The sequence below is a fragment of the Podarcis filfolensis genome (assembly GCF_964270895.1).
Source record: "Podarcis filfolensis genome assembly, chromosome: 3".
NCBI lineage: Eukaryota > Metazoa > Chordata > Lepidosauria > Squamata > Lacertidae > Podarcis > Podarcis filfolensis.
Genome location: NC_139606.1, coordinates 48,126,152 through 48,152,127, shown reverse-complemented (window position 1 = coordinate 48,152,127; position 25,976 = coordinate 48,126,152). Strand labels below are relative to the sequence as shown.

The window sequence follows — 25,976 nt, the reverse complement described above, 5'->3', positions numbered from 1 at the left end:
TTGCCTGTTGCCCCTCAGCTTCGATCATTGCTCACCATACACCCATGATTAACAGGAATGCAATTAGGGCCAAGAGAGATGGCCCCCCTTGTTGCTTCTTCCACCTTCTGGGAAATGAAATTGTTAGTGACGCAAATGAGCGATTTGTTGGACCTTATATTCTTGGCAGAGTCTGAGTTCCAACAGACATCAGAGTGGTTGAGTTTTGGGGTACCGTCTGTGACAGTGGAATATTGTGTGGCAGGTTGCGATAACCCAGGGGAATAATTTTTAAAATGGAATACTCTGCATTGCACAAGCAAAAGGGCCTCCCATTAAATCAAAGCCACGATGGAAGAAAACCTGGTGTCACATGGCAGGGAGCGCTTCATGCAAGAAGGCAGATGCATGTACTAGCTTAAAACAAAGTAGGTGTTTTCTTCAAATTTATTGTTTTGGTCATATGCAGGTTTAATTTATTGATGGTTTTGTTTTCTTCAATATTGTTATAGTCAAATTATGCATCTGTAATTAATTGATGGTTCAATTAAAACTATTTAATTGGTTAAGTTTCTTTAATCAGGCAACATTAATTATTTATTAATTCATTAGCTGTTCATTAACATACATGCCCTACAATCCAAACAGCATATAGAGTAGCATTACGTGCAGAGGAGCCTCCCTTAAACTAATGGTATAAGATGTCTTTCAGGTACGCAGCGCTTGGCATGTAGGATTGTAGGCCAAAATTCTCACCAAAATTTAAAGTGGAGAGATCTTCTTCCCTACCCAGCAGTTGTCCTGTGGTTATAATCAATAGATTCAGTACTAAGGGAAGCTGAGCAGCTGAAAAAGGGAATAATTTGGGTACCGTTGATATAATATGAGTGCCCATTGCAGGTAGCACTTTTCTGCGAATCTTTCAATCTGATCTGTTGAACTCTAGAGTAAGTAGGTATCAGAGCCTGGTATCCCAATGCAGCAGAGGAGCCAAATAAAAAAGGCCAATAACAGAGCAGGGGTGGGAATCCTGCAGCCCACAGGACAAAGTTGGTCCAGTACAGGTCCCTGTTTGGCCCACAAGGCCATTTTTGCCAAACCACACCTTACATGATATGGGTAGAGACACAGCTAGATCAGCTGCATGACTTGAGTTCCCCCTGGGGATCTCGATCACACAGCTGGCTCCTGTAGTAAGCAGCTTTGCCAGCCTTGTGTTTGCCACTTTGTCAAGCCTGGGGCTGGCGAATCCCCCTGCTCTGCATTTCCCAAATGCCTGCCAACTGAGTGGTGTTCAGACGCTTGGGAAATGCTGCACAAGGGACTTAGGCAGGTGGGTGAGACAGCACACTTGCCAATCATAAGGTGTCCTAATGTCAATGTTGGCCCATAGGGGTGGGGACTGATAGAGATCTGACCCACCAGGCCGAAAGAGTTCCCCACCCCTGCAATGGAAAGTTAAGACTTGCGAAGGAATAATGGACAGCAGTTTTGTAATATACAAAAATCCAGAATGAAACACATAATTACAGAATGAGATTTTGCATGTAAAACTGAAAAACAAAAACAGTTGAGAATGCTTGGGAGACGATTTTAATTTTTGTGTTTTTCCTACTCTACAGGCTTGGCATTTCTTGTCCCACTTGCCCGTTATAGAAGTTAATATGACTATTAAAGGTGGCTTGGATGATGCAGTTCAAGAACAGAATGAACTACCTGTCCCAATGCTGGCAACAAACATGCGGGATAACAAAAAGTGGATCAAGTTGCACGCGGACCAAGAATATGTCCTCCAGATAAACTTGAGGAGATTGCATGTGGGTTACACCAAGGTAGAAATTTTTTGCTGTTCTTTGTCCCTGTCCCTCTCACTGGTGCCTAATGCCCATTTCTTGTCCTCCTTTTGGATATCTTAGAGTCATCATGGTATGGCTCCATCAGGTCAGTTTCATATGATGACTATTTTGCTTGAAAAATCACATGGTAGGGCTTGTATTCGCCATATTGTGAATTCTAAGCCCAATGTGGATGGTCACAGCTGTATAATAATCAAGAGGTCGAGATTCAGCCAACTAGCTGTATTCACTCATCACATGTGCCATGTGGTTAGGACTCTGTACATATGAGACCTCCCATATGTGGATATATGACATAGTGAAAGAGGTGGTTCCAGCTGGTGTGAACCTAACACTCCCTGACCACATGCTCAGCTATAAGGCATTAAATCATGTACAGACTCAAATACATTCTCTACACGGCTATTGTATTTTCTTGATGTGGTATATACCAGATCTCTCCGAGACCAGTTCTAGAAGCTCCATGTGTTGCAAACCGCTGCAGCTAGACTGTTGGTGGGAACAGACAATTGCCAGCACGTACCTCTGCTGCTTAAAAAGCTGCCCATATATATTACTGGGTCAAGTTCAAAGTTCTTCTATTAGTTTACAAGGCCCCTAACAACTTTGATGCAGGATAGCTTAAGGCAGGCATAGGCAAACTCGGCCCTCCAGATGTTTTGAGACTACAACTCCCATCATCCCTGACTATTGGTCCTGTTAGCTAGAGATGATGGGAGTTGTAGTCCCAAAATATCTGGAGGGACAAGTTTGCCTATGCCTGGCTTAAGGATTGCCTGTTTCCTTATATTCCTGCCCAATCAATGGGGGGAGTCTGTATTAATGGTTACCCATGACTCAGATGAACAGCTCATATCTGCCAGGAGCCATGCAGTCAGTATTGTAGCCCCAACCCTGTGGAAGTCCCTCCTGGCCAGGATTAGACAGGCCACCTCCCTGCCGAACTTCTAGTAGTTGACAAATATTTCAGCTTAAAATGCCTATATTAAGTCCACGTTCTGTTTTTACAATTAATTTTGATTTTGCCCACTGTGCTTTTTTAAACTGTTGCTCACAACTTAGAAATTTAGGGTGGTCATTCCATAAATGTGCATTTTCTTCCTTCCAGGGCAGGCAAGACAGCAAAGCCATTGCACCGCGGTTCCCCAAGACTAAAGACGAAGGGTGGTTCTTGATCCTAGGAGAAGTGGACAAAAAGGAACTTGTTGCTTTGAAAAGAGTTGGATATGTCAGAAATCAGAGTGCGGTTTCAGTTGCTTTTTACACCCCAGAAATTCCTGGAAAGTAAGATATTACTGAATGAAAGCTGTTTTGGTTTTTGAAACTGGGACTTCTTTTTGTGGGAGCGAAACAAACTGATATCCTTTTCTTTCACTTTATCACAGGTATATCTACACATTGTATCTTATGAGTGACAGCTACCTCGGAATGGACCAGCAGTATGACATTTATCTGAATACCCTACCAACCAATACGTCAGCACAGGTCAACACAGAGATCTCTGGTGCCTTAAATGACCTGGCTCTGAACTAACATGGCCTTTGTACTCACCTGTGCCCACATGTTCATTCTGGGAAAGGGAATTATGTTTGCCCAAGTGCAATCAGCATCCAACTTCGACACCTAGGAAATTGAAAACGACTACTGTATTGATTCTGATAACACAGAGTTAGCCACAGTGGCCTTTTACCCAATAAAAGGGTTGCATTTTTTAAAATAAATCATTTTCTAGGTTTCTTGCAAAGCGACTCTGTTTTCCTATTAATGTATATTGCCACTGTTGGTTTTGGCAGGTCAGGAAATGAAAGGAGCAGATACTTTGATTTGCAAAAACTTAACCTTTTCATTAGTGTTCCTGAAATCATCACTGCAGCCACTTTCTGTGATCCAAACACACCATTTATGTGTAAGTAAGCTGGAGATTCCAAACTAGCTCTCAAAGAGGCAAGAAAGTTCCAGCTGCATGGATGGTTTGGGCATGAATGAAGTATTTCAGTCACAGCCACTCTGTGTAAATGGTCCTTTCCCCCCTTTAATTTATGAGACATGGTGATGGGGGAACATTGCTGAGGTACATTGCAAGGTTTTGTACTGAAGACAATGCCTGTGGCACATTTTGTCATCTCAGAATTTTCTGTGTAAAATGTATAGGAAATAGTAATAAAGTTCAGCACTTAAGCACATCATACGTTTGAAAAGTCATTGTACCCATGGGCCTTTTAAAGGACTTCAGTATTGACTGTACATTCAATAGGCTGTGGCGTTTCAAGTTACATACAAAGGGGTTCGAGCTGAAATTAGGAATGTAAAGGAGCAATGCATGTTTAATGTCTGTAGAGTGACTTGTACTGCGGTGGATAATACTGGTAAGTTTATTGGGGGGGGTCTAAAAAATTCCTCATTAAAACAACACTGCTACTGTACTTGATAAATGTATTTAGAAAGGCCTAATTAATTGCTAGTACAAAACGATGTTAATGGGTATTTTTGTTTGTTTGTTTCTGGGTGGCATATAAAGTTATCTGGGCAGCTTACGATAATAAAGCACAAAGAAATACATTCAATAGGTTTGCGATATAAAAATCAAGAATTTAAAAAGCTGGAGAAAGCAAAAAGGGTTTTATCTGCTGCCAAAAATACAGCAAAATGTGTGCTCTGGGGAGAGCATTCCACTCCCAAGGTGCTGCCACTGAAAAGCCCCTTCCCCAATGCCAAACTTTACTTGGGCCTCCAAAAGTGGTGGTCTGATATGTGTCGGTCCATAAGGGAAGAGGCTGTCCTTCAGGTAACCTAGTTCCAAGGTGTTTGGAGCTTTGTATGTTAAAGCCAGAATATTGAATTGGTCCTGGAAGCGGACTGGAATCCAGGACAGCTGACAAAGCAATGGTGTAATATGAGCTAATTGCACAGTCCCAGGTAAGTGGTGCCCCCTATTCTCGACCAACTGAGGCTCCTGGATCATTTTCAAAGGCAACTCCATTCCAGTAATCAAAGCAGGAGGCTACCAGCACTGATAACTGAAGGAAGGCTGTCTCCATACAGATGTGGCTGTGGTTGGTATATCAACTGAAGTTAACAAAAGGCTGTTTGCACTGCAAAAGCCACTTGTGTCTCTACCAACAAGGTGGCATCAGTGAACATCTCCCAAGCTGCAAACCCGGATCCTTTAGGGGCAATGTAAACCCCTCCAGAGCAGGATGAACCCACATCTGCATTGATGCACCACATCTAAAACTATTTCCATGTTGTCTGGATTGAACCAGTAGCGGGGAACCGTGTGCTTTGTTTTTGGTGAGCCCAGGTATCGCCCAAGAGCAGCAGCTATAGCGTTTCGCTTTACCCATTTAACAAGCCAGCAACAGCAGCAGGGAGCTAGATAGAAAGCACCACAATATTCAGTATTAAGGTTTTCCACTGTTTCAGAAAAATGTGCTTTGTTTCCAATGTCAGTATAATTACGTTATTATTTTTATGTTCACCTACCTCACCATACAAGTTGAATAAATAAATATGGAATGACATGCCAATAATAGTTCTATTCTCCTACCTTTTGTATCACAACTAAATGATGTTGCAGAGACCTGTCTAATATTCCGAGATGAAGCTCTTAAACTATTTTGTTGCAAACAGAATAATTAATATACAGATATCATGCTCATTTGGTCACATTGGTTGGGGTACAGCATATTTGCTCGTTGCCTTTGAAATCCTGCTATTTAATGTAACATATTTATGGGTTTAAGAGCCTATTCAAGGACTCTCAGGTTTGCAATACTGGGTGCTTTTGTTCTTTACCTGACAGTACTTATATTTCCTTGGAGGGTATTTTTACATAAATGTTCACTGTGCTTCAGATAAGTTAACACAGAGAATACAGAAGGGTATTTCTGAACGCCTTCCATAGAAAGGAAATATCTACCTGATTTTTTCATTATCCCTGCGCAAACAATGGACTGGATAGTTTCAAAGGGTCAGCTCCTCAGTGAAAAATAACCCTTTCAAAGTCATTTTTTAAAACATGCCCACTAGAATGCCCTAATTTTTGAGAGAGTCTGAGAAATATATCCAGTCATTTTGAACTTCCTCAGAGAGCTGCAGATAGTTTTTATTGTGTTCAGCTTGCATCCAAATCTACATTTTTGAAAAGGCTATGATATTTTAACTATACACCTCATGGTGCCAGGAAATAAATTGAATGGTTTTGCAATGCCCACAGCTGTAAAGCAATTGCTTCATAGAATTAAATCAGTGTGATGCATAATTAGCTGAATGGTGGTAATACAACAAAAAAGTTGTTAATATCTATCTTAATTCCCCCCCATTAAGAGTAGGACCAGTGTACGGAGATGCAGGGGTCAACTGTCTCAAGAAATTAACTATATCCTTGGAGTGCTTTTGCGTTTGAGTTTTACATTGTGGCTACCTCTACTTCACCAGGCTGTAAAATACTTTTAAAAAATCAACACCAATCTGGTGAAGCAAAGCCCCATACGGGACTGAGCTGGAAATGGACTAGACAGTTAAGAATAAAACTTGGCTTCCATTAGCATCATTGTTCTGTCCATTAAATGTGGATTATATGGAAACTACATGCCATATATAAATATGTAATGCTTTCCATTGATGCATATTATCACAATATGAAGTTGCGCTTTAAATGAAGCAGGTTTATTCATGCCAAATATCTGTGTTCACATATTACTTTTGTCACTTAGTGTTGTTTGCTATGTTTTTAGGACATTAGATTTTCAAAATATGTCTGAAATGCCCTTGTTGCGAAAAAATAATTGGCTTTGTAAAATAAATTCACAGTCTACCTAACGGAGGCAAATTTATTGCTATCAGCTTTATATAAAATGGATCCTAAGCAAACTTTATATATATATATATTCCAGACAGCAGGCTGTGTAACCATAATCAATCAGGAGAATTTTAAACCAAGGAAAAATATATATATTCTATACATCTGACGTGGTAGTTATTTATGTGTGGTGTGTTTTTTTTGTGTTTTTTTACTGTTCCCTGATAAACCTTGCAGGTTAAAGGCAAAGTATAATTCTATGTGACAGGCATTTTTCCAATATTATGAGAATATCTTGGAACAAATGACAATGAATTAGGGAGTGATCATTTAACTAATGATGGTGATTTAGAAAATGGTAAGAAATGTTGAAAATGACATCTTAATCAACCAACAGCTAAAACCTCAGGCGCCACATGGAGAGAGAGAAAATGAAAATGGAAACCAAAGATGTTTGGGAAACCATTATAGAGCTGAAAGATGATATTCATGCACTGGAAAATGTCACTGAAGTGCTGTCATTTTAATGCTATCAAGGGGAGAGATAAAGAACATCAGAACAGTTTCACAAGCCTATCTGCAGATCTCAAAACTTAATAAGTAGTTATTCCAGCTTGTATAATGTGGTTTTTCACCAAACTGGTCCCAAGCTCATTGCTTTATAACCTTATATTTAAAATGTAATGCAACATTTTATTTTATTTTTATTTACTTATTTTTACAAACTTTATTGTAACATTTTAAAACAATTGCCAGGCATAAAGTGTTGTATTTAGAACAAATGCATGAATAGATGTTAAGTCTTTGTGTTTTTTTAAAAAAAAAGTGGTGGAGAGTGTTTTGGTTTATTTGGATGTCTCAGTTCTTCTGAAGTAGAGTAATACATGGTCCATTACAATCATACTTCGGACAGAAACCATAGAAATTGAAGGCCAAAGGGTCACTGAACTGTTTGTAAGATTGCATATGATATGAGAGCACTTTTGCGCAGTAAGAAGCATGACCCTTTCCATTCTGAGCCACATACTTAAATTCTAAAAACATGGTTTTTATTTGAGCATACTAGCCTAGATTTAATTAAGAAAGAGTATTCTGTAGAAGACCAAAGGCTTGTCTTCTCCCGCAGTGTCCCTTGGAAAATGTATTGTGATTAGTGACCCCTTCTTGTTTGTTGCCAGCATTTAGTGATGACCACTTTTGGTTCTTAAATTGCAACACCAACTCCTCTAAAAATGTCAGTAGTTCATGTTAAATTGTGATTATGAGGAAGCATTTTTAAAGTGCAATGTTGGGATTTGGAGTATGAATTCCAAGTAACATTTAAAAAATGGAAAAAGAATTTATCAGCACCTCTCATGCCATGGTGCAGAGTCATGAGAAATGATAGAAAATAACAATTTTAAAAAAATAAATGTCAATTCAGAAGCCTCAGCCCCACAATCTGAAACATAGCTTTGCCTTGTGTATTTTAGCATGCATTGTTGGATCTGAGACACAACCAGCCTACACTGAAGAAAATCTGTAGTTTTTTTATTTTGCAAATCCATAAGGAAGACTGGCAGCAGGAGGTTAAACAACTGGGCCTTTAAGTGAGCGAATATAATTTCCCTGCTAGGAATTCTTTTGAGAAAGATCTCTTGCAAATCTCCCACTTGGATCTCTATGTCAGTTACTTTATGGAGAATTTCTTACTATAGACAGAAAATAATCCCTTTACAAGAAAGATTATCCACAGTTATTACATTGCATAACAAATAAATATATTAGTAGGAGTCTTAGATTGTATCTCCTAATGAAGCTCCAGGTTTCTCATTTTAACTTGGCTCCACCATTCTCTGCATTGATGAGGCCTCCTAATGAACCTTGTATGGTTGGTGTTGGCAAATTGCAATTGTATCTGCTGCTGGCCACTGAAGAAAGCTCAAATCTTTTCTTGCACTTCACATTGCTTAGTAGTTCCCGTTATAGATTGCAAATGCACACACAGAAGTGCTTATTTGTGAAAGCCGCATATCATTTCAAAATTCTACTCAGTAATCTGCAGTTAAGGACCCGTAATTTTTCCTAATAACTTTGGAACAGGGCTGGGGAACCTCAGGCCCATGGGGCAAATACATCCCTCTGGTCTTCTCTGTCTGGCCCTTGAATTTCTTCCCTAGGCCATATCCCTTACCACCCATCCCTACTTTGCAGCTTTCTTGGGTGTTTTTACTTGATTGGAATGAGTGATTGTCTCCTGGTGGTGCTTCTTGCTTTGATGGGTGGCTGAAGGCTAGTGGGGGTGTAGACACTAGCCTACCTGTGTAAAAGTAACAATTCACTTTTGTTGCTCTGCTCACTTTTTCCTCTGGCCCTGCCCTGCCATGCGTCTTCCAGAAAGGAATGCATCCCAAGGGATGAAAAGGGCTTCCTGGTCCCTGCTTTGGAAGATGCTGAAGGAACTAAAATTTCTGCCTCAGAACTTGCATTTTGTTTATTTTAAAGTCATTCCAAATAAGGAGTTCGTCTTGCATACAAATTCAAAAGGATGTGAATTTGGGTGAACAACTGATATGGTGAGAAAATCTTGGCAATTTATTTCAATGCTTCAAGAAAGTTTTTGAACAGATTCTAGATACATAGTTGGTTCAAGCGGTCATTCTAATCATGGCAGAAGTCAAATTCTGTGACTTGATGAATCCTACTCTTACTTTTGGAGGGCAGATCAGTCAATGGCTCCTGCACTGCTTTTGTCATCTCCATGTTCAGATCTGGGTTCCAAATGCAGAGCCAGTTGCCTTCAATATTTATCTAAAAGCCATTTGTGTAATCCCAGTGCACAAATGCAAGTGCATTTCAAAATGAATTGTGTAGGAGTCAGAGGAGATCGAAGTTAAAAGTGGCTGCATTGCCGTTTTTCCAAATAGCTGTTGATATGTTTAGCTCGACTTCAGAAAAGAATGTGGAAAGTGATGTTTGAAAGTCAAAATCATCACCAATAGTTAACTTATTTGCAAATAAGAATAAGAATTCCACCCTCCAACAAAATATCTGGATGGTACACTGCAATATGCGTTTTTAAAAAGTATTAAAAGCAGTACAGAGCAATTATTAAAATGAATGGCTACTTAAGAAAGAAGTTAACTGCATGGGTCTGTAGGCAAAAATAGTCTTCAAGAGATGCCTGAAAGTCAAAAGCAAGGGTGCCTGCCAAATATCTGCTGGAAGAGATAGCATCAGACCAGCGATATTAAATGCCTGGCTTCCAGTGGAGGCCAGTCAGGCTTCTGTTACATGTGGGACAACTAGCAGCCCCCCTCTGGACGATCTGAGTACTCAGACTGTGACATCCCTGTGTGCATCCCTACATTTATATATAAACTTAATATATTGCTGTCATTACATGTCCCTTCAAATGTGAAGCACTGCTTTTCCTTTGCTGCTTATTAACATATTAGAAGCCATTATTGCAAACTAGATTCTTCGGACCATGAGCATTCACACCTTGAAGCAGTAGTGCAGCCCATTAATTGGCACAGACTGAGAGATGCTTTCACACTGTGCTTCCAGTGGTATCTTTCCTCCCTGCTGCTAAGTGTTACAACTCTTCCGTTTAGAACAAACTTCTGTTGCCAATTACACTTGGTGGAAGGTTGCTGGGGGGTTTTCACCCAACTTTGTTTATTTGCCATCATTAGGGATTAATTACTCTGTGTAATATCGCTCCCAGTGTCAGTTTCTGACTATCATTTATCTGGGGTTTTTTGAGAATGTGAAAGTTAACTTTCACTTAAATTCCTGTGTAGGAATTGGACAGTCAAAGGAATGTGTGTGTGTGTTAATGCTGTGCACTGAAGCTGCTTGGGTTTTCAAATTATTTCCACTCTTTCTCTTGTATTTTTACCATTCAGATTCAGTTCATTTGTCTTTCTTAGTTTCACTTTGTGTTTCAGGAAAAAGAACATGAAGATGATCCTCTGAAATGGGCTGGGTGGCAGCCTCCCCAAACAAGAATCATGTTGCCCTTTGAGTCATTGGAGAAGGTAGTTTTTGCCCCAGTCAGGAATTTAGAAGTACAGTGGTACCTCGGGTTAAGTACTTAATTCATTCCGGAGGTCCGTTCTTAACCTGAAACTGTTCTTAACCTGAAGCACCACTTTAGCTAATGGGGCCTCCTGCTGCTGCCGTGCCACCGGAGCACGATTTCTGTTCTCATCCTGAAGCAAAGTTCTTAACCTGAAGCACTATTTCTGTGTTAGCGGAGTCTATAACCTGAAGCGTATGTAACCTGAAGCGTATGTAACCCAAGGTACCACTGTAGCAGGGTTTTGTTTGTTCTCAGTGCAAGTTACTGGAAATGCTGACTGGCATTTGCCACAAAGAAGTGTTTGCTGTTACTAATGGAGCCATATAATATAAACACAAACCGCAAGTGACAACTTCGTTCCAATGCAACAGTGATAACTATTGTGAGATAGGATATGAGACCAACCAGAAATGCCTATGCACCATACTGTTTATGAACTCCCATTACACAATCATAGTTGTATAATGGGAACCATGTTATAATGTATGGCACTGCTTACATGCTGATCAACAGTAATCTGTACATCTAGTCAAGTCAGAGAGCTCTGGGTCCTATGTCATGGAGCTTACTAGGATCATGGTTCTGTTAAGTAACAAAGATATTTGTTTTGTTGCCAGCCCTTGGCCTAGGCTGTGAAAAGATCATGTAGAAGGTATATTCTCAGACCATAGCTGGGGCAGTCAATGCCAGGGAAGATGGAGAAGGCTTCTGTCCTGTTATAAGGCTGCTTCCTAAGTATCAAATCAAATTAAAGCACAGAATACAAAGATTTGAAGAAAAAATGAAATTTTGTCAGTTTGCTTGCAGGCACAGAAAACACAAAGCAGATTAAGCTCTTTATCACTAGTATTAGCAGGAGAAGGAGGAGTAACAAATGGAAACAGCAATGAAAATGTTGCTGAGAGTTCTGTTCAGAGTGTCAGCCAGCCCTCTTCCAATAGATTCCATTCCATTCTCCCTCTCCTGGTTTTTTTCTGCATTTTCCCAATAGTCAGAATTCATTGCTCATTGGCCTGTTTTGGGAGGCAGCTGTTCTTTCAAACAACTGTCCTTCTGCAAAGCTTGAGCTTGAACACCCCCTTGAAGATGTATCTCTCTTCTGCATGGGGGGTGCCATTCTGGCAACATGGATTTGATTTGATTTGATTTCATATTTGTATGTATGCTAATTTCCCAACAACCACGTTGAGGTCAAAGCAGCTGACAAGAACAATAAAGCATGAACAGATACAAACAACAATTCCTACACACAGAAAAAAATCCAATAAAGATATAAGTAAAATAAATGATTCAAAACAATATAGGTACAATGAATGAAATACATGAATCAGAACAGTTATTGATCACAAAATATGAATTCGTCGTGCTAGCTATATGTCAGAAACAGCAATTGACCATGCTGGTAGACATCCATGGATATACAGTCATACCTCGGGTTAAAGTCGCTTTGGGTTAAATGTTTTCAGGTTGTGTCCCGTGGCGACCCGGAAGTAACGGAAAGGGTTACTTCCAGGTTTCGCCGCTTGAGCATGCGCAGATGCTCAAAATGACATCATGCACATGTGCAGAAGTGGCGAATCGCGACCCACGGACATGCAGACACGGATTGCCTTCTGCTCAGGTTGCGAACCGGGCTCCGGAACGGATCCCGTTCGCAACCAGAGGTACCACCATAGTTAACAAAATGTTGCTGTATATTCTCACCTTGTAGCGGGCACCTTCCTCTTTGCCCATAAATTGTGCATTTCAAGCAGGGGATTCCATTCCGGCTCCCAATTCTCATTTTTCCGTTTCCAGCTGATGCTCAACATTCCACTGCCATTACGCAGGCCCAATCTTCATGGACTTTTTGTACTTCTGCAAACCTCCTTCATACGCCTTGCTTCTCAGCGGCCCTGTTTGGCTTTGTTTCTACCACCAAAAGTTCACAACAATGTCATTTCATTAGTTTAGTAGTAGCTGTTTGATGCATAATAAACATTAGTTGTTATTGAACTGCAATTCGAGCCACACCCACCTTGAGGCTGGCTGAAACCTTCCAGATTTGACTGGCAATATGTAAAAAAGAATGCTTAGCAAGATTGGGAGACGCAACCCGTTGAAGGATTAAACTCATGCTATACTCTTACTTGAAAGTCCTGCTGCTTTCGGGTTGCCATATTTCAACCCCAAAAGTTGAACTTTTATACACACACACACACACTTTAAAAATGTGATTTTTCAATTGACTTGCCTAAGATCCAGGTCAAAGCCACCTTTTCATAAATCCCCCCCCCCCCCGACGTCAACTCCACCTTTGAAATCCCAGTAATGTCCAGGAAAATCCAGATGTATGACAGCCCTATGCCACTTACCTGTGTGATGCCTGCAGCACCCCTGTAAATACCTGCCCAGCCTGCACAGATGATTACAAAGATGCAACGTCTTGCCCGTCTTCTCTCCTCTGAAGTTTCCTGGAATAGCCCACTTGGGGAAGCACTAATTGTTTTTCACTGGAGCAGCCTCTTGTTTTCAGAGTACAGCAAGCCTACTGGGCTGCTCCAGATCAAGTTTTACTGCAGCTGCTGACCGCTTACCCAATCCAAATGTGATTCAGCTTTCATATTTTGCTGATCCTCATTAATGCTTGTGTTTTTTCTGCTGCTACAGAAGCGCCTTATTTCATAAGGGACCAAATTCAGTGCGTTTCTCAGCTATTATTATCATTATCATCATCATGATCTGCATTAGGGAGGGGACCCCTGAAGCTCAATGGATAGTAGCCTATGTGTATATTTTGACGTGGACAGACACTCCCTTTTGTGCTTCTCCGTGCACAGAATGCAAAACTCTTAACATCTTTGATTTAAAACAAGGAAACCCCTACGTAAAGGCCTGATTTTGGGAAGGAAGATAATGCAGGCAATTTCCAACACTGAGGCTTGTTACTCAGTGTCATGCAGAGTCAGGAGTTGCCATGGAATCCATTTGCTTCTAAACCAGCTCCTCCTGCTGGAATACTTTCTCATTATCATTTCTACCAGCAACAGCAAAAGGTGCTGAGTAGAAGAAAAACGCTATCAGAGGGCAAAGCCAGTTGTACATCTGGATTGAGCATAGAAATCTAAAATCTACATTCAAAATGGGCTCTCAGCTCCGGGTTACAAGAATGCAAATTGTAGATGTTCCTTAGAAGTTTGGAATAAATAAATAAAACTTCAAATAGCACAGAGCGCAAGCAATATGTTGTATTGGGTGTAGCATTCATTTCCTCAAGAGAACAGACCACTCTTCCCATTTTAGGGCTAGGGAACTGAGGCTAAAATATAATATCATAAACAAAGTAACACAGTGAGTACAGTTAGAACCCAGTTCTCTCTTCTTTGTATATATGTAACATCTCTTCCAAGCAGTAATTTTTAAAAAAATACATATATTATTGTTTTTGTATTTGCATGAGCTGGGGACAACTGTCACAGGGAGCAATGGTGTTATTTCATTATTTTTAGTAGCAGTAATTATTTGCCGTATCCTATTTTTTTCTCCTGGCATGTCTGTGGTTAGCCCAATCCTCACACATTGACCTTTGGGTTCAAGGGCTATCTTCATCCTCTTGACAGCTGTGATTGATCCAGGGACAGCAAGGAACTTTACCAAGGAGTAGCAATTTGAACCTAGGTATTTCTAGTCTAAGTCTAGGGTTTTTTCCACTATATACCACACAGCTGCTCAAGAGCAGCCTACAAATGCTTTACTCATGGCTTCCCACCCAGGCGGACTTCTTTAACTTAAATAATAGAATTACATCATGGGCTTTCAGACCACTCCTTGGGACATTAGGAACACAATTCAGAAGAGATTAGGCAACCTTAAGTATTATTAATGCAAATGGTGCTTGATCACAGACTTGAATAGTTGTATGCAATCCCATTGATATTTTGAAACAGGTAGACCTAGTCTTGGAGAGATTGTATCCTATGCATACCATTGCAAGAGTCCAGAAGCACTCTCTCCAAAAATACAATTCTACCTGAGACTAGTGAAATGAGTCACCCACCCTTTTCTTCTGAATTAAGGTTCCTGTTCCTTCATAAATCAAATGAGATCCCAAGTGTTCCTGCTATAACTAGAATAAAACTTTAAGCCAAAGCCAAAGTATGTGGGAATGTTGAGGGTGGCAGGAGAGGATATATTGTTTATTAATATCCTTCCTAACTTGCGCTAGCAAGTTCCTTACGCAGCAGAAAACAAGTTGCTGACTCGTCTGAGCCTTTTACTATTATACAATTCAATCTAGCTCAGACTGAATTGTGTGTTCCTGGTAAGATCCCCTTTTGAATCCCTCCTAAAAGAATAAAGACTTATTCATAAATAACAAAAGTAGTTTTACCTACAATCAGGCAGAGCACAGTGTGATCCCTGAAGGCAGGCTTTAGGCTTAAAGTTACAAACATGTACAAATAGGTTTACCCCATATGGGAGTTGACCTAGTGACTTGCAGGCTTTCAGTCCAGGAAGTTTGCAGGATGAAAGGGAAGATGGAAGAGAGAAAGGTGGCAGTGTGACTGGACCTTTAGCCAGGTCTGGAAAGGTCACCCCCACCTACAAGTCACATGCAAGGAAGGATGCCCCAGACCAGGAGGAACAGGAAGTTTTGACTGGCTGGACCAAACATTCCCTTGCATGTCCACTCTAGCAAAACAAGGAATGTTGTACTTGACTGCTCCCAATGGATTACATCCCACAAAGTACAGTCCCGTAGAGGTCCAGGTACATCCAAGCCAAGCTCAATTAACACAGGCAGTTGAGCAGACACAGCCCCTCAGCTCTGCTGCCCTTTGGTACTTTGCATGCTGACTGCAGCTTCTGGGCTTGATGAGGCAGGTGTCCCTCACCTGTTCCAAGCCTACTCCAGCAGAGGAATCACACCCCTCCTCCCAGAGCTAGCAAGCCCCAGCTGGCCAGCTAGGGAGCTGAGTTGTGGGCCCTTGCATCCTAGAGTGCCACTTCTGCTGCTCCCTACACCTCAGAGCCCACTGTGTTTGTGGAGACAGGGCCCTCTCTGGCTCTGGTGATGGGTCCTGCTGCTGTGGTTCCTGTACACTGACATCCATCCCCTCGCCTTCCTCCATCACGCCATGAGTACTTCCTTCCCCATTCCCTGCTTGCCCCAGTGTGTCCCAGTCCCAGCTACACCCCTCGCCTGGATCCTCTTCCTCCTCTCTGTCATCCTGCCATGGCACCATGCTATATATGTGCATGGATCTACACTTCACAATTTACCGCTACGCTAGTGTTTTCCTTCCCTGGGTTTGATTGACTGATTAATTTTAAAAAGTGAGGCATCAGGTTCATCATCTCCATGAGCCCTGATACTAATAGACTGCAATTCTATGCACATTTACCTGGGTTCCCAAGTAAACAAAGGCTACATTCAGACAACACTTTATTCCTTCTTCGTAACATTTCATTATTTATTTTTTATTTTATTTAATAAAGTGAAATGCCCTGTATTTAAAAAAAAAAATCTCCCCGCCCCTTATCTCAGAGCTACACTTTTTCCTCTCCATAACCCATTTCACTGTAAAGTCTTGGATACTCTTCTGTCAATCTCCTGTTCACTGGCTAACCACCTCTCTGCGCCAGCTAGCCAATCTCAATCCAGAACTATTGCTATGGACAGGAGGCCTCACCCATCTCTCTCCAGGCAGAAAAAGATAATTTTATCTTGCCAGAGCTACTGACTATTTGCCCTAGTTGTACAGTTTTCCTCTCCCTCCTGTTATCAATATCTCAATCCAGTCAATATATCTAATATTAACTGGCCAACCTATTGGGTAGACCCAGGACATGTTCTGAGCATGCTCAAAGCTGTTTCCTTCAAGGCTACACCTCCAAACAACTCAAAGCACTCTTTGTAAGCAGATAGGAGAGCAGAGTTTAAAAAGCTTGGGAATTGTTGATGTTTTTTGATTTGTTTAGTATTTGTTAGAGAGGACATAGGACAACAGCAGTGTGAAACTTTTGATAATAAATATTTAATCTATCATTTCCTTTTTATTAGAGTTGCATTTATTTCTGTGAATGTGCTGCAGGATACTATGGAATGACTTGGAGGAGAAATGGTGAGCTGCAAATAGCTTGTGTGTGTTGCAACTTGTGTTTGTGCTGCTGCTTACCTTGTGGCCTAACATTTTTAAGGCTACAGCAAATGTAGTGTATGTACTGTGGGACTTTAGAATGGGAATATATTTCAGAATTGGGTACTGTGCCCCCTGAGCCTATTTACACAGCAGCACATCCTACTGCAGATGGGAAAGTGTGCATAGGATGGCAAGTTAACAGTGTACATGTCTACTCAGAAGAAAGCCCCATCAGGTTTAATGAAATTTATTCCCATTTCTATGATTGCAGCCTAAAGTTGGACAGCTTTTGCTATAGCAGTCAAACAGTATTTTGGTCCAGCTATATTTGTCAGCAAAGTGTTGCCACACAGGCATCTTTTGGATTCCCCATCTTTCCTTTTTTCCCCCTGCAACCAGTGAATGGGAAGCTTGTGCATTATTTTATGTTGTTATCTATTTTCCTGTGATTTTGTTACAATTTTGGTATGACTATGACCTGCATTGGGTTCTGTTCAACAGCAGAAAACTGGGCCATACATTTAAACATAAATGGGTGGCATCTAAGAATGTAAGGGTGGAGTGTTCCTTTGTTTTAGGATGGGAATAGGATTCATTTTGGCTGGGATTCCAGTATTCCAATTTGTGTGTGAGATAAAAATGAATCAAAACTACCACCTAAGGAGAAGCACTGCTAGAACCGATAAGGGCAGCTTTTCAAGGAAATCTGTCAGTAATTCTGCTGTCTGTTACTTAGAAGAACGGGTTGGAAACTTGGTTTTCTGACACCTCCTAAAAGGCATCAATGAACTTTATGGAACCTCCACCCATTGGCAACAACGCACAACCCAAAGTAATATGGGCAGTCTTCAATGCTTGATTGACAATGATGAGAGTTAGAGGACCAGGGCAGGCACTTTTCCTTGGTGCTAAGCCCCCCCCCCCCCGCCCTCCATGGGATTCCCTTCTTTCCATGCATTGGAAAGAACATTTCTCTGCATTGGGTCAATGATGTCAAGGGCTCGTCTCAGCAGAATGAATAGGAGAGCCCCCCACCTCCACCCCAAGGCAGCATGGCTTGCCGTCATCTCTTTTTTCTGAAGAAGGCGGTGTAAAACCATTACGCCCAGAGCCTAAAGCTCCATAACTGCACCACGGTAATATATGGGAAATATATCCCACTTCATTTAATCAGACTGACACCAGTGCAGCAATGTTTAATTCCTCAAAGGAGGGGTGTTGGGGTTTGATCCGTTTCCTGGCTGGACATCACTCCTTTGTCCCCAAGGCCCCGGAAATTTGGCAGCTGTTCGAGGGTTGGGAAGTCCCCTGAAACACAGATCCAAATGAACGCAGCTCCATCATCTGAAGCTCCTGGGTCTCTCCGTGAGTTGTAGATCGGACTGACTGTCAGCGTTGCTTGCTAAGAGGAGCCCTTCGGCTGCTCGTCTGTTTCACTTTGGTTCCTCCCTGAAGCGATGCAACTGATCTTGCGCGCTGTCCCAGGGCTGTCAGCTATAAAGGAGAGCCCTGCGTGCGTCCTTTGTGTATCTCTAGAAAGCTCTGTGTGTGTGTATATGTGTGTGTGTGTGTGTGTGTGTGTGTGTGTGAGAGAGAGAGAGAGAGAGAGAGAGAGAGAGAGAGAGAGAGAGAGAGAGAGAGAGAGAGAGAGAGAGAGAGAAGGCACTGGCTGGCAGTGCCGTAGGACCAGCATTTTGCAGCCACGCTGGAAAGCCAGCGCAGCAACTCAAGGGCAATTTGCAGCCAAAGTTTAAGGCGCTTAAAAGAGTTGGCAATCCTGAAGCTAGCAACGTAAGCATATTTCTTTCTTCTTGTTTTGTATGAGAGCCTTTTTCAAATGTCTTAAGGGCGGTCACATGGAAGATGGAGTAAGTTTGTTTTCTCCTGCTCCTGAGGCTAGGACCCGAACCAGTGGATTCAAGTGACAAGAAAGGAGATTCTGACTAAACATCAGGAAGAACTTTCTGACGGGAAGAGCTGTTTCTACGGTGTTGTGGACTCCCTTGGGAGGTTGTAGACTCTCCTTCCTTGGAGGCTTTTAAGCAGAGGTTGGATGGCCATCTGTCATGTATGATCTAGTCGAGATTCTTGCATTGCAGGGGTTTGGGCTAGACGACCCTGACTGTTCCTTACACCTCTACAATTCTCTGATTCTATTATTCTGTTTAAACCCGCAAGCCCAAAGTACCAATGAAATGATTAAATCTGCTGTTGTTGTTGTTGCTGTTGCTGCTGGTGGTGGTAGCCGTGGTATTTGTTGTTATTTTATCACCCCCTCTTCACCCTTAAGTCCCAGGGGCGGGCTACAACAATTTAAAGCACAATATTAGAACCGCCCCCAGGGCCTTAGTGAAGCCCCAATCCACTGGCTCCGTTTCCCGTCCTTTTCCCTCTCCAAGTAGCCAAATCCCCACAGATACCCGACGCCTTGTCGTTTCGCGGTGGACAGACTTGCGGGCTTTAACCGCGAATCAAGGCGGCCAAACGGCCGTCGAAAGTTGCGACGGGGAGCAGCAGCTCGACCTGAAAGGCCCAGGGCGCGTTGGCACACTCGGTTGGGACTGAGCCCCCCCTGACCTCAGTGGGGTCTCTCTTCGGGGGAAGCCTCTTGCAGACCGCCCTGTCCCTCACAGGGACTGCAGGATCCTTCTGAGCTCAGGCTCGCGCGTTTCAGTCTCCTAGACAGCCTCGCAAGTGACAACATACGAGGGGGTGGGATGGCGCGGCCCTGACGTGGTTTTCGCCCCTCTGTCGATCAGAGGGTTTGCTGCGAGCGACGGGAGAGTGGAAGGGAGGAAAAGACGCAATGGAAACGTCTCTCTCCCGCCCCCGATCGGTGGCCTTAATCGCAGATCTGCGAAGGACTCGTCGGGGGACAAGGAATTAATGGCACTTCCTTTCCTACCTCTAACGAAATCATCTCCTCCTCCAGTCTGTTACTGGAGCGATTATAGCTTCGTTTGGGAGCTGCGCCGTCTTCTCTGCCCGATCCCCACCCTGGCTAAACTCCACGACTGGAATTGAAACCGATTCCCCCCACTCCTTATTAAGAGCGGCTTGGCTCAGTACAGTATTCGGTTGAGCTGGGCAGAGCGTGTAGATCGGCCCACAGAGAAGGAATGGCATTGCCTCTCTTATTTATCTCTCCTGGACCGTCCACTCCTTTCCCACCCACCCAACTTAAAGCTGTACGCGTTGAATTCTGTTTTGTTTTGGCTTTTAAAGAAGGCCATTGGTTTCTTATTGATATCACTTTTGCATTGGGAAAACAAACAAACAAACTAAAGATTACCACCCTCTTGAGGAATAGAATAAATTTACCACCATTAAGCTCGGCTGTAAACTGCCAAGGTGCAAGCCAATCCCAAACACTTTGACTCACACAAGTCTCACAGACTTAACTCCCTCATAGGGATGCATTAGGATTGGAGTCTATTGGCAAATAGGCTTTCCCACTAAATGTATTTCGAGTTCAGGCGCCTGCTCCCTTGGAAGGCACGTTGCCCCAGAGCGCATTTAACTTGGAAGCTGTGATCTCTTCCTGCATCCGTTTAGGGCTGGAAGAAAGGGAAAGCTGGTCTCCGCTATCTTTGGAAGCTTAAAGGCTCCAAGATCTGGGTTCGTATTAAGTGACAGTTTGAGGACATTTTTGGAATAATTATTATTATTATGTTTATGTCTTGCCTGTGTCCAAAGTTTCAAGGCGAGGGCCATTTAGAAAAGGGGGGATCCAAACAGTTCTTCAAAATAAAAATCTTGCGGAGAAATCCACATTCTCCTTCTTTTATGACGTACAAATCTCTAAGCCACGGGGAACGCCTCTGTAGAAGGACTTTTTTCCCCATCCGAAAACTCCACCTGCATAACATTTAGCCGTTGTCAGACAAACAAAACAGCAGATCAGGGTAGATTAAACACTTAATGGCATTAAATCAAGGATCATGTCCCCAAGTATGCTCTCTCTCTCTCTCTCTCTGTATATATAGAGAGGAACAGGACTCTGGTGCTTTTAATAGTTGTGCAAAAGAAGGACATTCTTTTGCCACTAGTCGCCTTAGCAAAACATCGTCTTCCGGGCCTGGCCGTGAAATTTTAGTAGTCAGTGGCTGCTTAGTCAGTTGCCCCCCTGAGCATGCACATAATTGGCTTTAGAGGCACGTTTCATTTCAGATCAGTAGAGAGAGCAAACACAATCCACACTGCTATGCCGCCTGCCTGCTCTTCCCATAGAGCTAAATAGATGAACCCAAAAGACCAGATATAAAAGATATGCTTTAAGTATATCCTGTGGGTTTATACAGGCTTCGTCCACCTCACCCTCTTCCCTGCATTTATCCCTGAGAAATTACTTGTGCAGTTTGATCCTATCCATATTGGAAACGGGTTGCGCGTGTTCGGGATCCAGCGTCTGAGGCCTCGCTTTCCTAAACCGTTCTGCGCCTTGGTGATCCTTAAAAGAAACAGCCTCTCTGAGTCGTCTTCCAAAGGCAAGCAGAGCCATGGCTCTATTTAGCTAGTCCCTTAAAAACCCGTAGAGATGATGTTTTTAATCCAAACATCTAACGGAAACGAAGGGAATTTTAACTGGACTTTTAAAGCACTGCTGGATAACAACTAATGAATAGCGCAACCTTTGACGTGTCCCATTGACACGCACAGCCCAGACAAGTGTATATAATAGGTTGGCAGCAAAATAAGCCTATGCGTGTTTACTCGGAGGTAAGTCCCACTGTGTTCTATTGGCCTTGCCTTATTGTAATGTAAGGCAACAGAAGCATCCCGTGTAACCAGGCAGAGGTGTGTGTGTGTGTGTGTGTGTGTGTGTATCTCTATCTACACACACACACACACCTACCCCTGTACATTACCTCTCTGCACATTTACACATTTTATTTGCTCATTTTCGGTGCTTATTTACTTTAAACGAGAGAAGTTGTAATCCCTCCACCACCAGGCGAAAACTTGCGTGGCAGACCTTGGCTAAGGGAGCTCTTGACAATCAGGTTCTTTTGCTTCTGAAACTGAAACACTTTCAGGCTGCCGTCCGAAAACACACGAAGTGAGGGAACGATGTGCTGAGGATCGCGGGGTTAATTCTCTCTCCTAGGATTTGGCCAGCCCTCCAGTTGTATGTGTGCGTATTTTCTTCCCTTCCAGTTCTGAATCCGCCTCCATTATCATCAGCTCGCAAGACTTTCTTCTTCTTCTTCTTCTTCTTCTTCTTCTTCTTCTTCTTCTTCTTCTTCTTCTTCTTCTTCTTCTTCTTCTTCTTCTTCTCTCCTCCTCCTCCTCCTCCTCCTCCTCCTCCTCCTCTTCCTCTTCCTCTTCCTCTTCCTCTTCCTCTTCTTCTTGGTGCAGTTCGCCCACTTTCTGCCAACAGATAATTTAAAGCTGATTCCTGTTTTATTGAATCGTCAAGAGTGGCGCGCCGCGTCCCAACGTGTGACTGTCCTTCAAACCGGCACGAGAGCGCATTAAGGAGGCGTGGGTTGTACAGATCCTAAACAATTACTACTCTGCTCTGTTATCTGTTTCTAGAGGAGGCTAGTAAACCTCTGTCCTAAACTCGGATAATAAACTGGTCCTATAGAAATTCGTGAAAATATATTTCCAAATAATGTGCTCGAATTTGAGTCAGCAATCCTCAAACTGATCACTCGGAAGGAAACCCCGTTGACAACAGAAGTGGATACGGTTTATTTTTAAACGCCGGCCAATAAGTTTAGGGTCTGACTCTGAGGCCATTAAACGTTTTCACTCTTCCTTGAGTTTCCCACGGGCGTTATTTGCGTTCGATACCTCCAAGTTCACAGGCACAAGGGATCTGCCTCTTTGGAAGAGCGCTGGTCCAGCGGGGACCATGACTCCCAAAACCTTCCTGTCTCTCCAGTTGCAAGAAGCAAAGTGGTTTAACATGAGCCTGGCGCGAGCAGAAATAGGAGCGGGGTGCTCTTTCCCCAGGACTGTCGAAGAGCTGCCGTCGGGGTGCTTTCCTTCTCATCTCCCTGGGATCCCGGAGCGGAGCGATCCAGCCGCTTCTTGGCGCGTCCCCTCCTTCGGAGCGCGGAGGTCAGAAACCGGACGCGGCGCGCGCAAGGGTAAAAAGGGGTGTGTCCGACATGCGGTGACGTCACTGCGCCGCCCAGCCAGTGAGAGGCCGGCCTTTCGGAGCCCCGTTCCAATAGGAAGCGAGCTAGCTCTGTGAGTGGCATTAAGGCCGGGCTAGAAGAAAGCAGGACTGAGAAATGAAGTTGTGCTAAAAAGCCCTTTTGGCTATCCAGAAGTTTATTAGGCATTTCTCAGCCGGAAATTAAGGGATCTTCATTAATAGCCCCTCTTCATCCCAGATTAGAGCCCAGGGCGAACCTGGGAGAAACCGAAGCGAGATGGGACGGAGGAAAACTCCATCGCCCGCGGCAGGGGAAGCTAACTTCTTCTCCACCTTAGGAGGATCTTCCTGAGTTTCATTCAAGCGCCGAGATTGTCACCTTGGGCGCGGGGACAGAAGGTAAGTGGCCGAAGGGCACGCGAGAGGGCGGAGGGGGTGGCGAGGGTCCCCGAGGCTGTTTTGGGGAGCGGGGAGGTGCGATCCCTTCGGACTTGGCCAAACATCATCCGGACCCCCCCCCCCCCATGTGGCGCTCAGATAAATGTTATCTGATGCTCTCCCTTGCTGCTGTTTTGGGGGAAAGCGGGAGGGAGAACTCCCTTCGAAGGAGCTCTGCGTAGCATTGCAAGAGAATGATTTTGGAAGGAGCGTTTGCAAGGGATCCGAACGGGATCAGCTGCGGAGGGTTCTCCAAGGGCAGAGCGACAGAGGTCTCTGTTTGATCTTACCACCCCGCCCCCCCATATTGAGATCCAAACAGAGGGAGGGAGGGAGAGGAGGAACTAGCTGGTTTCATTATCCACGGATGCCGCCATCCTCAAAGTGTTTAAGCCCGAGTGCCGGATTTAATAGCCGAACTGGTTCAAATGGTTTTCAAACAAGACCGGACACTATGTTAAGCGAAGGAATCCGGCCTAACTCGTTTCTGGATCGGAAGCACCGTTTGCATTGCAGGGGGTTGGACTAGATGACCCTCGGTGTCGGTGTCCCTTCCAACTCTACAATTCTTTCTGGCTGTATCATTGATTGTATTTTTCTCCTAAGAACTGGTTGCTAGGAGGAAATGGGAAAATGCCACCATAGTAATAATTAATAATATCAGCAACAAGGGGCCCAAATTATTTGGGGAAATCTGCGCGAATCCCGTTAAAATGGACAGAATCTGAGAAACACTGATATCAACAGAGTGTGATAAGAACATCTGCATGGGACTGGGCCCTAAATAATAATGGTGGTGGTGGTGATTACTTTTTGTTTTTACTTGGTTAAAGACTCTGCATCTGTGATGTATTGTTTAATGGAGTTACGCAGAGCCGAAGCGTTCCCCCTGGTTTCGATTACTCGGAGGAATGGGCACCGCTTGAAACAGTGCCGCTTCCAAGGGAGGCCCTCTGATTCCTTCTCCTCCTCCCATTCCCAATGCTGAAAGCGACACTCACTGGCCCCCAGTTGCAGTCCTCGGAAGCTAGTCCCGCTGGGCTCGACGGGGCTTACACCCAAGGAAGTGTGCGCAGGATTGCGCAAAATTGCAATCCTACAGGTGCCTGACTCCAAAAGCAAGCCTCCGCTGAGCTCAGTGGGACTCACTGCCAGGGAAGGATGCCCAGGTGGATGTCAGCCTCATTCCCTCCGGGGAAAGGCTTTACTTACTTACACACCGCAGAATGCTTCCAAGGTGCGATGTTTTCCCTTGAGAATTAAACCCTTCGACCTCCCCGTCTCACCTCCCTGCCGTTGTTGTCTTCACAGTAGCCTGAAGGAACGGTCCCTGAGTCTGCAGATTCCCGGCCACTTTTTTTTTTCGCAAAGGGAGAGGAAGAGCTAGAGAGGCCTGGAGATTCTCAAACGTTTGAAGAGACGCTATCATGTCTCTTTTGCCAGGAATTACATTTTCAGCCACGACAGGAAGAAAGCATCAAGGACCCCCTGACTGGATTGCTGAGCTCTGAAGCCATCTTGCCGCTCTCCTCTCTGCCAGTCGCTTTTGGATTCCCAGAGCTGGATTCGCAACTTTTACAGCCCATTGATAATCAGCTCCTTAATAATAATAATAATAATAATAATAATAATAATAATAATAATAATAGATGGTCTTGCACCTATCACCATCCCGCACCCTGAAGCTTAAGCATTCGCGCGCCCGCAATTTAAAATGACTTTGTGATTTCAAAACAAAGCAACAAACAATTTCACGATGCTTTGCTGGAACTGACCGAGGCGCCGGCACGCACACTTTTGTTTATTTTTTTGGATGCATCTGTGGAGCTTACACTGTCAGAAAGAAAGGGGAAGAAACCACCATGAAAGAGAAGTCCAAAAATGCGGCCCGGACTAGGCGGGAGAAAGAAAACAGCGAGTTTTACGAACTGGCCAAACTGCTGCCTTTGCCTTCCGCCATCACCTCGCAGCTGGATAAAGCCTCCATCATCAGGCTCACCACCAGCTACCTGAAGATGCGGGTGGTTTTCCCCGAAGGTAGGTGCCCATTGTCGCGGGATTCAGCTACCCACCCCTATTTCCTAATCAGCGCGGGGGGGGGAGGTCCTTGATAGCCCAGGAGGCCCGCAGTGCTGGCCTCTTCCTCCTCTCATCTGGTCCAGTAGTTTAAGAGCGGACTAGGGGAGCCGTCGAGGAGGAGTCGCCTCGTGGCCCTGTTCCTCTGGCCTGTGTAGTTTTCGCACCAGACGGCTCTCTGGAGTGGTTCCCCACTCTCTTTCAAAAATAAATCTTTCTCTTCTCTCGCTCCCCCTCTCTCCCTCCCTGCCCATAAACACTTTCCCCTTTGGTACATAGGATGTGTTTGGCTGGGAACCGCTGGCACCTTTGTCAACACGTCGAGGCTCAGAGCTCAGCTGCTTGTTCCAGTAAAACAAACAATGCATTTTCTCTCTCCGCCCCGCGTCTCCCTCCCGGCAAAGCCACGTGCGTTGCTCAAAAGGGCAATTCTCTCATATTTATTATAGATAAATTGGGCAGGAGGGAGGAGAAGGTGGGGGAAATGAATTAATACGAGGCTAAATATTTGCATGGATGGATCGACAGC

The 25,976-nt window shown here is 43.7% G+C and overlaps 2 protein-coding genes and 1 long non-coding RNA gene across 4 annotated transcripts in view; 2 read left to right on the top strand and 1 right to left on the bottom strand.

Moving 5' to 3' along the window:
• Window positions 1-4,018, top strand: part of ASCC3 (activating signal cointegrator 1 complex subunit 3) — a 216,673-nt gene extending 212,655 nt beyond the window's left edge. The window contains exons 40-42 of the mRNA XM_083608265.1: window positions 1,602-1,811; window positions 2,944-3,119; window positions 3,221-4,018. Coding sequence (XP_083464391.1) covers window positions 1,602-1,811; window positions 2,944-3,119; window positions 3,221-3,368 — 534 coding nt within the window. The 3' untranslated portion in view covers window positions 3,369-4,018. The remainder of the gene's footprint in view (window positions 1-1,601; window positions 1,812-2,943; window positions 3,120-3,220) is intronic.
• Window positions 4,019-18,005: 13,987 nt separating this feature from the next.
• Window positions 18,006-19,894, bottom strand: LOC310760108. Its single transcript, XR_014546780.1, has 2 exons — window positions 19,730-19,894; window positions 18,006-18,354 (listed from the first exon to the last, which is right to left on the bottom strand). It is a non-coding gene; the product is annotated as an uncharacterized lncRNA (long non-coding RNA).
• A 3,164-nt stretch (window positions 19,895-23,058) lies between these two features.
• The window catches only part of SIM1 (SIM bHLH transcription factor 1), a 59,681-nt gene continuing 56,763 nt past the window's right edge, over window positions 23,059-25,976 (top strand). Inside the window, exons 1-2 of one of the 2 annotated variants that reach the window (XM_083608340.1) lie at window positions 23,059-23,332; window positions 24,683-25,408. In XM_083608340.1, the coding sequence (XP_083464466.1) occupies window positions 25,234-25,408 (175 nt within the window). In that variant the 5' untranslated portion in view covers window positions 23,059-23,332; window positions 24,683-25,233. Of the gene's footprint in view, window positions 23,333-24,513; window positions 25,409-25,976 lie in introns of those variants that run through there. The other variant, XM_083608341.1, reaches the window with a different exon arrangement.